The sequence below is a fragment of the Pseudophryne corroboree genome, chromosome 12 (genome assembly GCF_028390025.1).
Source record: "Pseudophryne corroboree isolate aPseCor3 chromosome 12, aPseCor3.hap2, whole genome shotgun sequence".
Taxonomy (NCBI): domain Eukaryota; kingdom Metazoa; phylum Chordata; class Amphibia; order Anura; family Myobatrachidae; genus Pseudophryne; species Pseudophryne corroboree.
Window position 1 is genome coordinate 70,450,447 of NC_086455.1, and position 14,386 is coordinate 70,464,832.

Below are 14,386 nucleotides of genomic sequence, written 5' to 3' on the forward strand. Positions count from 1 at the left end.
CTCTCCAAGGCTTGATTCATCTCCCCTTATATCCTTAGGTAGAAGCAGATCAACTGCTATGGGCAGCCTCTCCATTCTTTTCATTGGTTGATACATCCCCCCCTTAATTACAGTATTGCATAAACCTGTTGTATGCAACGAGATGGTAGCAGAAGTCCTGCGCTTGGGATGCTGGCATACATATCACCAACAGTTTTTATTAGAGGTTTTAAATGCATCAACAGGTAGGGGGAAAGTTCCCACACAAACACAGGTAGAAAAACATCAATATCAACAGTGCATAATCATTAAATACAAGTCGAGTTGTACAGATGTCAAAGGGAAGAGTAAACAGCCCTGTGGGAACGAATAGGTGTGTTAGGGGTGGCGTTTACTAAGTGATGTAGGAGATAAATTTATCCTGTATCCGTGAAGGCGCCTCCACACCTCATGAATATATAGAGTAATAGAATAAAGAGAGTCAAAGAATAGGGGCGCCCGAGGGCGATAAGATAGAAGTAGAAAAATGTGTGGGGTAAGAAAGGAAGAGGGTAAGAGAAGGACGGAGGGGGGGGGGGGGGGGTTACCACTTAATAAGGTTATGGGATGTAGCGAAGAAAAATTTCAGTTACCATCCAAGGGAGTGGCCAGATAGGCTTGGGAGGTCTTGTATTCCAACCAAGGGGCCCATGTGGTATCGAATTCACTAGATTTGCCTATCGATGAGAGGAACAGATCCTCCATTCTCATAAAATAGTTCAATTTAGTGAACCATGCACGACTCGTGGGTGTAATTTGGGATCTCCACTTGGCTGGGATCACAGCACGTGCTGCATTGCTTAAGTGTCGTAGTTGGGAGTGTTTGTGTTGAGACATTGGAATTGTTGAATGATTGATAAGCCAGAATGCTGGGTCATGTGGGATTTGGGTCTTAAGGATGATCTGGGAGATGTGTATAACTTCCTGCCAGAAGGGTTGTGTTAGTGGGCATGTCCACCAAATGTGTAGAAGGGTGCCAGAAGGGGAGGAGCAGCGCCAACAGAGTGCCGACGAGGAGGGGTACATGGCATGGAGAAGGGAGGGGGGCCTATACCATCTTGTCATGACTTTATATTGAGTCTCTCTTACTTGGACACAAACAGAGCTTGTATGGGTTTTTAAGCATATTTTTTCCCAGTCTCTACATGACAGAGAAATGCCTAGGTCTCTTTCCCATGCCGCAGCATAGGATGGAACGTCGGAAGGTTGGGTATGGCTGACAATCTTGTAAAGAGTGGAGATAGTATGAGTCGGGTCATGGGCGGCGACACAAAGTTTCTCGAAAAGGGTCATCTCTCTGGCGGCTTTCTGGAGTCTAGAGCTAGATATCAAGAAGTGTCTTATTTGCAGGAATTTCCAAAAGTCCTGTTGGGGGATGTCCCATTTTGCCCTAAGGTCTGAGAACTGCTTAACTCCAGTTGATGACACCATCTGGCCGACCCTGAACAAACCTGTTGATGCCCAGTGTGAGAAGTGGGCTGGGTTGATTCCCGGAGCAAATTCAGGGTTGGCCAGGAAGGACGTCAGGGGACTGAATTTAGAAGAGATGTAGGGTAATGTGCGCAATGATTTCCACGTAGCAAGTGTAGGAGTCATGGTGGGATGAGGGTTGAGCAGTTTGGGGGGGGAGGGTAGCCAGGGAAATATTTCTGGAAATTGGTGTACGTACAGACCCTCCAACTTCACCCATTGTTTAAGCTCTCGGTATCTCGTCCAATCTATAATTCTATTCAAAAGGATAGCATGGTAGTAATTTTTTATGTCGGGAAGCTGAAGGCCTCCCCTTACAATCGGTTTTGACAATTGGGAGCGACTAATCCTAGGTCTCCTCCGTTGCCAGACAAATTGTTGGATCAGGAATGAAATAGATCGAAACCAGGTCTCCGGGATTTGGATCGGGAGGGTCTGCATTACATATAATAATTTTGGGAGGGTGTTCATCTTAACTACGTTTATCCTCCCAAACCAGGATAAGAGTTTCATATTCCATCTGGAGTAGTCATTCCGAATCGTTTGCAATAGGGGTAAATAGTTCAGTGAGAATAACTGAGACTCTTTAGCGCTCAACTTAACACCTAGGTATGTTATGTGGGAGGGCTGCCATGAGAAAGGAAAAGAGCGTTTAAGGGCTGTAACGGAGTCTGCAGGAGCGGATATGTTAAGAGCACTAGATTTATTATAATTAATTTTAAAATTGGAGAGATGTCCAAATAGGTCTAGTTCTTTCATTAGGTGCGGAAGGGAGTCAGTAGGGTGTGATATTATGGCCAAGAGGTCGTCGGCAAATAAGGCTAGTTTATATTCATCATCGCCTACGGTGAAACCTTTGATATCCTGGTTAGCCCGAATGGACCTGGCCAATGCCTCAATACATAGCACGAAAATCAAAGGAGATAGTGGGCAGCCCTGCCTGGTACCATTGGTTATGTTGAATGGGTCCGACAGGGTGCCGTTTACGCGAACCCTTGCCGTCGGGGAGTCATATAGGGCCATTATCCATGTGAGTGCATTGGGACCTAAGCCTATGTGCTCTAAGATGGTTTCCATAAATTTCCAACTGACCCTGTCAAAAGCCTTTTCGGCGTCAGTAGAGAGCAGAATGGTGGGGGTAGAACTGTGGGATGCTAGGTGGATAAGATTGAGGATTTTGGTGGTGTTGTCTTTGGCCTCTCGGCCCACCACAAAACCTACCTGGTCGCTATGGACCAGGAGAGGGATCAGTACGTTAAGTCTGTTTGCCAAAATCTTCGCATAGATTTTCAGGTCCACGTTGAGGAGGGAGATGGGTCTGTAGCTGGAGCAGGCCGAAGGGTCTTTGCCCTGTTTCGGTATCACCGATACGTGGGCCTCAAGTGAATCGCGGGAAAAGTGGGAGCCAGATGATATTGAGTTAAATGCACGGAGCAGGAGAGGGAGCAGTCTATCTTTAAACACCTTATAGTATGCGATAGTGAAGCCGTCGGGGCCAGGACTTTTCCCCGACGTCATAGAGGAGATGGCCCGGTCTATCTCTTGGGTAGTGAAGGGGGCTTCTAATGTATTAAGCTTCGAAGGTGGAAGAACAGGGTAGTCGATGGACTTCAGGTAGTCCTTTATTTTTTGGTGTAGAAGGTGGGGATCTGCATCAGGGGATGTGTTCTCTAGATTATAAAGCAAGGTGTAAAAGTGTGCGAAACAGGCCCCAATCTCAGGTGATTTAAATTTGGGAGTCCCTCCGGCGTCTTTCACTGAGCCAATAAATGAGGCCGAATGTTGGGCTCGTATCGCATGGGCTAGGACTCGGCCAGGCTTGTTGCCCCACTGGTAGTATTTCTGTTTACATTTACGGATGGAATGGATTATGTTGTTAGAGAGGAGCTTATTCAGCTGGGAGCGGGCTTCTGACAGTTCTACTAGGGTCACATCTGACAGGGATACTTTGTGGGATGTCTCGAGGGTGTGAATTTTATGTAAAAGACCTGTGATCAGAGACTGTCTCTGTTTCTTTTTGTGGGTGCCCAGTTGTATCAACTTACTGCGAAGGACACATTTATGCGCTTCCCACACGGTGAGATGGGAGACATCATCTGTGACGTTCGTGGCAATATAATCATCTAGAGTTTTGTCTAAGGTTTCTTTACAGAGTGTGTCATATAGGAGGGACTCATTGAGTCTCCAGGTCCATTGTTTATGAGAGCCGTGAGGGAGGGTCAAGGTTAGGGTCACCGGGGCATGGTCAGACCATGTGATCGAGCCAATAGTGGCATCTATAAGAAGCGGGAGGTGTCTGTGACTGAGGAATAAATAATCAATGCGGGAATAAACCCTGTGGGGATGGGAGTAATAGGAATAGTCACGTCCTGAGGGGTTAAGGGTTCTCCAGGAGTCGGCCAGTTGTTGTGTGTGGAGTAGGTGTTTAACGCGGCGGTATTTAGATGCACCAAATCTAGAGGTTTGGGATGAGGTGTCAGTATTAGGGTCTAATGTCCAGTTGAAATCACCACCTAAAACCGTGACACCTTGCATCAAAGAATCTAATTTCGGGAGGTAGGAGTTAAAGAAGGATAGTTGGGCCTGGTTAGGGGCGTACATCACCGCAAAGGTGAATATTTGCTCGGAGATCTTGCAAGTCAAAATAAGGAACCTTCCCGGAACCACCCTGTGTACGGCTACGTCCGAGACATGTAAATCCCTGGAGAGAACAATAGCCACTCCCTTGGATTTGCTACCGGGGGTGTTACTGTAGAACGCTATTGGAAAGTAGCGATTGGTGATAGAGGGGTTACGGATCCCAACCTTGAAATGGGTCTCCTGCACTAATGCAACGTCTGCTCTTTCAGACCTTAACAGACGTAGAAGACTGGATCTCTTCTCCGGAGAGTTGAGACCACGTGCATTGAGGGATAGTACTTTAATCTTCCCCGGGGTGCTCATGGCGGAATGAAGTAGAACACGTTCCTAGGAACCTTAAAGTGGAGGGAGGAGGAGGGGGGAGAAGGAAGAGCAAGCATGGAAAAAGAAATAAAAGAGAAAGGAGTACAAAAACAATGTAATAACATCAGCAAAAGACCCGCAGGAGAGAGACTGAACCGTAATCCCGTCAGTCTCCCTACCGACAAATAGTCAAAGGCGGGTATTGTAGGGGGAATGGGGGTGAACCGCAACCCGAACCATGATAACAGCAATAACATATTTAAACTGACACAGGAAAAGGGGGAGGGGAGAGGGATAAGAGGGGGGTGGCCGGAGGGGGGACAAGGGCAGCGATCAAGTCCGCTACCCCCTCCCCTCGCCGGTCAGCATATGCAGGAATGTTAACCATTTATCAACGACTTCCTTAAATAACTGGGAAATGACATGTGACCTCGTCGTGTCCCATTCGAGAATGAAAATTACCCTCCCATATTGCTTTAACAGCAATCATTTCTGTTGGAGGGAATAACAATATCAATCAGAAGGGTCTTTTACAGCTAGTTGGTTTTGGAAGGAGATGTAGTTGACTGGGATCTTCTCCCAGTGCCTCGAACCTCTTGCCATGGTTCCACGTTAGAAGCCCGTTTAGGAGGAGGTATATCCGAAAGAGGAAATTCCCAGTCCGGAATGGACAGTGGAGGGAGGCCTAGGGAGGTACAGGAGGGGATGAGGCCTGTGTGGGAAGACAGGGTGTACCATTTCCCCGAGGAACAGGCTTGAAGGTGAAAGGGAAATCCCCAGCGGTAGCGAATCTGACGTTTCCGTAGCTCGTCTGTCAGGGGTTTCAGGGATTTCCGCTGCTGGAGTGTGTACCAGGAGAGGTCTTGATAGAGGCTTATGGAGCTGCCATTGAAATCAATACCATCAAGTTGTCTGGCTTTAAACATGATTTCCTCCTTCTGGGCGAAGTAATGGAGTCGGCAGATAACATCACGAGGCCGGTCAGTGGCGAGGCTCCTTGGTTTAAGAGCCCTGTGGGCTCTGTCGAAAGTGATGACGTTATCCGAGTTTGTTCCCAAAAGTTTGTTGAATATCTTGGTCAGGGCGTCCACTAGCCCAGATTGGGGAACCTCCTCCGGGAGACCTCGGACTCGGATGTTGTTCCGTCTGCCCCTGTTGTCGATATCTGTCATTCTAGATTGTAAAGCTCGGATTTCTTTGGAATGAGCAAGGACAGAGTCTCTCAGCTGGGATACACAGGAAGCGCTGGCTTCTTGGTCTTCCTCTAGGGTAACCACCCGGTCGGATAGGTGTGTAATATCGCTTTTGATGGAGGCGAGCTCGTTCCTGATGGTGTCTTGAAGGTCTTGCTTCGTAGGAAGGGACTTCTTGAAGGTCAGGATATCTCTGAGCTCGCGACTACTAGCTGCCGTAAGGTCAGCCATCTCATCAGCTGGATTCGAGGTCGAAGAAGCTGAAGGAGAGGTAGGGGAGCGGGGGGAGGAACGGCTCTCCATCTGTGGGGATATCGTGGGGTGAAGGAAGGGCCTCAGGTCGGTTTGAGATCTCGTGACTTTTCGTGGTTGGTTGTTTTTGCTCCGTCTAGAGTATCTCGAGGTACGTCTCATATTCCGGAAGGGGGACAGTAGGGAGGATGTTTGCAAGTAGCTCAAGGTGTGTCAGGATCAGCAGGATACATATGGCGACATGGCTCTTAGGAAGCGGTCATCCCCCGTGGCCTGATTTCAGAAGACCATCAGGTGGCTTCGGGTAGAGTAGTAGGAAACAAAGGTCCAGGACAATACATGGTGATATGTGGGCGTCAGGCAGCAAGAAGGAGAAGCTTGGAGGCTGGAGGGACTCTGCAGATGCGGAGAATATTGGCGGGAGGGAGCAGACGAGAGCGTTCACGGTACCTCTCCACCGGAGGGGGGTGTAATATGACCTGATGAGGCCGTTTATAGCGTTGACCCCCGTTCAGAAAACGCGGAAGCATGGCCCGGACACGGACCTGCCAGTGACCGGGGCGTCTCCACTCTGCGGGGGATGAGGACTGTAGCTGGGAGAGGGGGATCACCGGCTGGGTTCGGAGCTAGCTCCGGTGAGCATTTATATAGAAGTGGGGTGGATCTCCTGCAGGATCTAGTGCCAGCAATGTTTCTGGCCTCTGTGGGGATAGCAATGGAGGGGGGACGGCATGCAGCTTCAGTGCCCCTCCGGATATGCTACTGCAGTCAGCAGCGGCAAAGCTGGCTGGGGGGATGTGCACTTGCAGGAAGAGCAGGAGAGAGGGGCCTTCCTGGGGCTTGTTAGGGGGCTCCCAGGTGGGCTAGTCGGGTCCGTGACCAGTGGGCGGGCCGTCTTCTTACTTGAGGTCCCGGCTCCGGCCCCGCGGTTAGGCCTCAACTCTTTGCGGCTCCGGAGAACGGGTCTTAGGGCTAGGGGTGCAGGGAGAGTCAGCCTCTCGACTTACCCCGTTGCCCACGTCCGATCCCGTCTCCTTCCGGCTAGCGGGTCCGCGGTGTGAGCTCCAGGCGCATCAGTCGGGTCACGAGCCGTCCGCAGTATGAGGGAGCAGGAGGTCTCAGTCGCTCGTTCCGTCCTTTGGTGCGGCTCCGGAGGTGCTGGGGATCGCTTGTAGAAAGGTAGAGAGGCGATGGGCTCTTGTGGGACGTCCGTCCCGTTCCGTCGATCCAGCCCCAAAATCGAGCTCCAGGCTTTAGGCCGGGGGGAAGGCCGCAATCCGCGGGAGTGCTTAAAAGCACTCCCCGACTCCGCGGGTCCCCTGCAGCAGTTGCCAGAGAGTATTAAGGCTCTTTATAAGTAATTAGGGGCAGTCTGGCGGTGACTAGGAGTGTATATGGCTTGAAAAGAGGGTTAATTAAGCAGGAGCTCTGGGATCCACATGCACACTCCAGGATATCCAGGCCACGCCCCCCATGGTGAGATTCTAATATTATGATGTTGGCATTTTGTCAGTGTTGACATTCAAACATTCATATGTCAACATTCTAGTGTCTACATGCTGCATGTCGGAATTGTGACTACTTCACACTGCAAGGGTAGTGGTGAAGGCTTGTTTCTATTCTCAGGCTGTACCGGCTTCCAAGTTATTCCACCAAAACTATCCCTCTCCTCCAGTTACTGACATACATGCCGTATGTTTTGTTTCTGTCCACTGCATTGACATCTGTCGTCGTCTTCAAGCACCCCGTGGTGCAGTCTACCTGACATCTTCCAGCCCACGGACATACCCTCTCTCATTCTAGAGACTCTTGTCCCCATCGACCAGCGTGTCTGGCACTGCCACTTCACACTCCTCTCTTCCTTAATCCTTTTGGTGTTTCTCAGTGTCAGTGGACATTATCTACCACTCATCTCACTGCCCCCCCCGGACCTCTTCTGCCATCTCCATCTTCTCCAACTCTATCCACACTTGTGTCCCAACCTGCTTCCTTTTGCCTCACTCAGCCTCCTTGCACCCAAATCAGTATGCACATATTGTCGTCCTGATTCTCTTGTCAGCCTCTCCTGTACTTCTGCTATCTCCTACCTTGTCATGTGTCTTACTACAACACAACAGTTACTGCAGCTATAGGCGAGACATAATGCCTCTGCTGCTGGACAATAACCTCGACTCAGTACAGTATCTCCTATATAACCCATGCCCCAAATGCTGACTCCCACCAGTCCTCTGCTTTTGCAATGTTTGGGGAACTTCCAATCTGTCCCATTCATTGATAGTTTTGCAGAATATTTTGTCTTGGTAGGGTAGGTTGGACCTGATGTTCTCCTGCTGCCGCCACACCCTGTCCTGGCAAGTTTGCACCTAGTTACTGGTTTTGCCTGTTAGTCAAGTTCTTGTGTCATAGATTTATCCATTTTTTTTTTAACCATTCATTCATTATCGACGCCTGCGGCAGTGAATCTTCAGCAAGAGCAACACCAAAATGTTTTGCTGTTGTAGCATGTGTTTATGAGACCTGTATGTATTAACACAGGGTTTCCTTCAGTGGCTAGAAAGCTAATGGCTTGCTTATTATTGAACATGATTTAATATGTGTATTTAGGAGCCAGTCTCTTGTATATCTATTAAAGCGTTATCATCATCTACGCATAGCGAGGCTGCCATTTTCTTGGTAATTTTCCTGAGAATGCAGCCTTTGCGCTCACTATTGTTCATTCTAGCACCCTGCACCTGTCACAACCCTTGCAGTTCCTCTATCCTGCCTGGGGTATAACACTGTACTCCTCTTCTAACCCACCCTGCTCAGTGCCCAAATGTATTAAGCCTTAAAAAGTGATAAGGTGGAGTACTTAAAGTGTGCCAGCCAATCGGCTTCCTCGCTGCCACGTTGCACACATTATCACTTTTTAAGGCTTAATACATTTGGGCCTAGAGTGTGCAAGAAGCACCAGAGAAGAGAGCGAAACCCCAGACAGGAAAGAGGAACTGCACGGGTTGTGACAGGTGTAGGGTGCTAAAATGAGAAAGAGACATCTCTGAGGCACAATGTCACTGGTCCGTAATGAATGGTTGCTTCCTTTTGTTTTAATTGGTTTATATAAGAAAAGTACAGCATTGCCTGCTCTTGTGCAGAATATTACCCCGCAATAAATGACCCTATTACAAAATGGGGATGCGTTTAGCATCCCGATGGACGGGATGCCGGTGGTCATGTGACCGACGCCGGAATCCCGACTCCACTCTGAAGATCTGCGAGGGAAGACCGACGGCCGACATCCTGAAGGCAAGATTCAGGCTAACTGTTAGGGTTAATGCCCGAGGGGGGAGGGTTAGGTTTAGGCACTGGGGGCGAGTTAGGTTTAGGCACTAGGGGGGCTAGCCATAGTCACCACCCCTTCGAGGGTTAGCCCTTGCCACCACCTCTGGAGGGGTAGGGGAGATGGGGGTGGTAAAAATACCCTCTCCAATGTTGGGATATTCATTGTCGGGATGCTGGTGTCGGTCATGTGACCGCCGGCATCCCGGCGAGCGATCTATATTATACTGAACCCACAAAATGGCTGTCTCTGTTAGACAATGGGTTTATATTGGGAGCTGTATGTATATAGTTCTTTAACAGCATACTGCTTTAAGCAGTTGAACATTTGCAATTATTATGTAATCCTATATACGAATACAGGACACCTTCCTTGGTAATGACTGGTGTCTATTACAGTTTGTGAGTTATTGGCTGGGAACAGTTATTTTATTAGACAAATGTTGGACATTGTGTTTTGTTTGGTAAAGTGTCCTAGAACTATGGCATAACCTGGTTACATTATGTACCTCAGAGAGCATTAGAGCATTTTCTGAGGAAGGTTCTATGCATTCAGAGACTATGTGCTGACTATCCTGTTGCTTTTCAGGTCCAGCAGCAAGTTCATCCCACACTGTCTGCCAAAGAAGACTCCTTGTACTACATAGAAGAACTCATCCTCCAGCTGTTGAATAAATTATGCATTGCTCAGCCCAGGACTGTTCAAGATGTGGAGGTAAGCCATGTTGTGGTGCACAGGTCACCTAGAGACCACCTGTCCTTTTACCAGGATACAATGACATCACTGATACGCAGAAGGTCTCGTTCATGTCAATGGTCCTTAGCAAATGTGTGCAGTGTTTCTAACACTGGCGTCACCATCAAAATGGAGGATCCAGTTTTCCAACTCTTTTATTCTTATTCCCTGTAGCTTTTATTTCATGTACTAACGCTTCAGGATATTCTTGTGTAGTCTTCAGTCTTTGTTACTTAAGTTTTCATTTAGAAACCATGTGAGTCACAGCATCAGTCAGGCTTGCAGTAGTAGAAACATAAGGGGCTGACGCACAGTGGGACGTAGCCAGGTTGTGTCACATAAAATGCACAAACTGCCGATGCCTGCAAACATGGACGCACGCCTGTGTGCTTACTCCTAGAGAGGCAGGTTGGTGCAGTGTAGATCGAGTCCAGTAAAAGTGATTTCACGTAACCTATGCAGAGACTCTGAGATATGTCACTGTATCGTTTCCATGTATCGGAGGTGCTGATGACAACGGACGCCATGTACCGGAGGTGCTGGTGACGCCGGACACCATTGCTCACACTCCTACCTGCTGTAATAGAGATGGTTTTGTCTGTTATTCACACCTAGTGGCAAATCCGTATTACGCTATCCAAACACTACTCATGCAGTCTCTTGTGATTAGTCCATCTTTACATGGGATGTAGTTAAGTGACCGCCGGTCACAATACCACCACCTACATCCCGACCACCCACAATACCGACAGTCGGCATGCCAACTAACAGGGACTATTCCCACTCGTGGGTGTCTACGACACCCATAGAGTGGGGATAGAACCTATGGTGGACGCAGTTCGCCACCGAGCCCGCTGCTGCTTAGTGCTGGGTAATAAGCCCCATTCAGACCATAGTGTTGGATACTTTAATGATATGTTAGTATACCAGGCTGGCTACACATCAGGACAGTGTATATCTCAGCCATCCCAAGGACTGATGCTACAATATACCATTACCTGCCGCATTCACCTGCACACCACTGTCAGCGGAGTAGGCCCGTCTGACGTGCAACAATGGAAAATGAGACAAACCCACTGGCGATGGCCAGGAGCGCACAGTCGCGGGTACACCCTGACCCATATGGAGGATGTATCTTTCCTGCGTCGAATGAACGATGTCGTCCAATATGTTGCCTGATGTATATCCACAAGTAGGCAATGATTCGCCCATGGTCCCTCCCTGAGCATTTTTGGCTGGTAGTAAGAAACAGTTCCTCCGCAGCACCACTGACCACTCACCAGCAGCGTTCCGGGTTTACTGTGATTAAAGCTAAATATTTACCTTTTAACATAAGCTATTTACTAATACCGTAAAGCCGTAATGGCCGCTAAACCTCGTGCACGTGCTACGCACTTTGTACGCTATTTGCGAACAAAGACCGCACACGTGGTACGCTAGTTACGTACGCACGCTGCGCTGGGTGTACGGAATACACACAGTGAGCGTACACACAGACAGTAACCTTTATAAACTTTAAACACAGAGTATGCTTACACTGTAAACCTTAATACCTTGGTACTATGCAAGCTGTTTGAGCAATTGAGATGCCCTGAAACCCTTAGCACTTATATGGTGAATCAAACAAACACTTGTTAAGGTTCCAACACCTTACCAGATGATTTTTAGTAAATAAAAGGGAAAAGAATACAGATTACAGCTTATACACTACAAACCTAACATTAATAACTAAACAGAATATCTAGACAAAAATATACACAATGGCGAACGAACGCAAACACAAATACATAGAATAAGAATGAATGGCTTACATTAAACGGGTAACAAAGTGGCCACAGAGAAACATACCATACGGGGGAACACTCGCTAGCGCAACCGGATCCAGTCCTCCAATTATCCGACTGATAATTGTTGATGAGAGAGAGTACTGGCCGGTTAGGGGACAGTGGCCTTTATATACACAACATACAGTACACTACAATGGGCCCTACAATCTCATTGTTCATTGGACACAGGAATGTCCCTCTGCATTATAACAACAGGTCATAGGTGGATTTGAACAGGTGGGCTGTGACTATTTCAAACTGCTCAGGTGGGAGGTATCCACAGGATTCCCGCCGCATGGATAATGAACTGCAAATATAGTAAATGTCCATAAACTTCTTATAGACATAACTATACGCAGGAGCGATTAATCTCTTCCTAACCAACACCGGAATGTTTCTAATAAAATACTCTTCAGTTAGGTACTAGACACCACTGTTCAACCTTTGTCAGACCCTTCGTATCATGCAAAGAGGAATTCCCATGTCCATGAACCATTTACACTAAACATACTAGCAGACATTATTAAAGGGATTAATATCTACAAAACACACTATAAAGGTTAACTATGCTATAAACGAGTTGCCCGCTACAAGCTCATAAACTCTACCGTAAATACGCATATACCGCGCGTAATCGCCGGAGCGAGCGTACGCAATTTGCGGACATGTGCACGTACGGCAGACTGAATGCACGAGCAGCGGGCATGTGCATGGGGTTAGTATATGGCAACGTGAAGCACGATATTTTTCGACTTTTACAACTGTCAGCTCCATCCATAGTTGGCTTAATTGAGAATCACAGCTTCTGCTTATTCTTCACCATAACACAATTGCTGGCTTGTTCTGTCCTGGTGTGTCGTGATTAAACCATTTCTAATGGGTCTGACAGTGACTGAATTAGATGTGAAATCTGCTTTTACAGGTAGAAATGTATAATTCATACAGTTAATAATATAATGTACCTGTGCATGTGTACAAAACAACAGGATTTAATAGCTAAGCCACACAGCAGGCCCTCATTACTCCTCTCTGTGGGATAGACCTGCACCTTGGACCTGGCTGTTCCTATGCTCCAGGCTGGCATGGCTTCTGCTGGTTTGTAGCCAAGACCTACATTTGATGTGTTGGCAGACGCTTCGTCTCGCACTAGCCACTAGTCTCTCTAGACTATTTTCTAGGAACAGTCTGTGGTCTCTCCCTCAGTGGCGTATTAGCCGTCACCGCAGACTGGGCCGGAAGTTACATGTTGGAAACATAGCATGAAAGTGTTAATGTCCGCACACTAGACTGAAAAGTTCAATGTTATCACACTGTGTTAATGCTAACATTTCTTCTACTGGCTGGCTATTACACTAGACTGTAACCTAGCCACAGATGAAATCCGATGATACTAGCCTTCCTGTCAACAGCATGTTTTGTCTCGGCGTACTGCAGTGTACATATAGTGGACTGAATTCCCTTTGGCCCAGACAATGCCTGATTGCCTGTACACACCAGGCCGTTGTACTGAAGAACGGAACAATCATTGTTATGTCTTTATTACAAAGAGCTGAGTCACATGCAATATCTATCGGTTGATCATACTGCAAGGAAAACCGGAGGATGTTGCATACGACCGGCGGGAGCGCGCAATTATGCGTACACCCTACATCAGCAGTGGCCAACCCGTGGCTCTTTCTTTATTCAGATGTGGCTCCTGACACTCAGTCACATGACCACAAGAGATCTGGAAACTGCTGCATGCCAGCCAGACATGCAGCAACACTACAGGGACGAAGAACTGAGGGAGCCACCGGCAAACAGAGGACACATAAGGGGCTGCTGCAATGGCACGAGTTGGGGGGCAGCATTGGTGACATATGAGGGCGTACTGCAGTGACACAAGGGGGAGCTGGCTGGAGTGACACAGGAGGGTCTTGACAGGAGAGACAAAGGGGGAGTGACACATTGACACATGGGGGAGCTTGCTGGAGTGACAAAGGAGGGTGCTGGCAGGAGTGACACATTAACACTTGGGAGAGCCGGCTGGAGTAACATAGGAGGGTGCTGGCAGGAGTGACACATGGAGGAGCTGGCAGGAGTGACACAGGAGGGTGCTGGCAGGAGTGACACAGGAGGGTGCTGGCAGGAGTGACACAGGAGGGTGCTGGCAGGAGTGACACAGGAGGGTGCTGGCAGGAGTGACACAGGAGGGTGCTGGCAGGAGTGACACATGGGGGAGCTGGCAGGAGTGACACAGGAGGGTGCTGGCAGGAGTGACACATGGGGGAGCTGGCAGGAGTGACACAGGAGGGTGCTGGCAGGAGTGACACAGGAGGGTGCTGGCAGGAGTGACACAGGAGGGTGCTGGCAGGAGTGACACAGGAGGGTGCTGGCAGGAGTGACACAGGAGGGTGATGGCAGGAGTGACACATGGGGGAGCTGGCAGGAGTGACACAGGAGGGTGCTGGCAGGAGTGACACATGGGGGAGCTGGCAGGAGTGACACATGGGGGAGCTGGCAGGAGTGACACAGGAGGGTGATGGCAGGAGTGACACAGGAGGGTGATGGCAGGAGTGACAGGAGGGTGCTGGCAGGAGTGACACAGGAGGGTGCTGGCAGGAGTGACACAGGAGGGAGCTGGCAGGAGT

The 14,386-nt window shown here is 48.7% G+C and overlaps 1 protein-coding gene across 1 annotated transcript in view; it reads left to right on the plus strand.

Moving 5' to 3' along the window:
* The window catches only part of SOS2 (SOS Ras/Rho guanine nucleotide exchange factor 2), a 181,934-nt gene that overhangs the window by 40,597 nt on the left and 126,951 nt on the right, over positions 1–14,386 (plus strand). Inside the window, exon 2 of the mRNA XM_063947620.1 lies at positions 9,784–9,909. Within this exon, the coding sequence (XP_063803690.1) occupies positions 9,784–9,909 (126 nt within the window). The remainder of the gene's footprint in view (positions 1–9,783; positions 9,910–14,386) is intronic.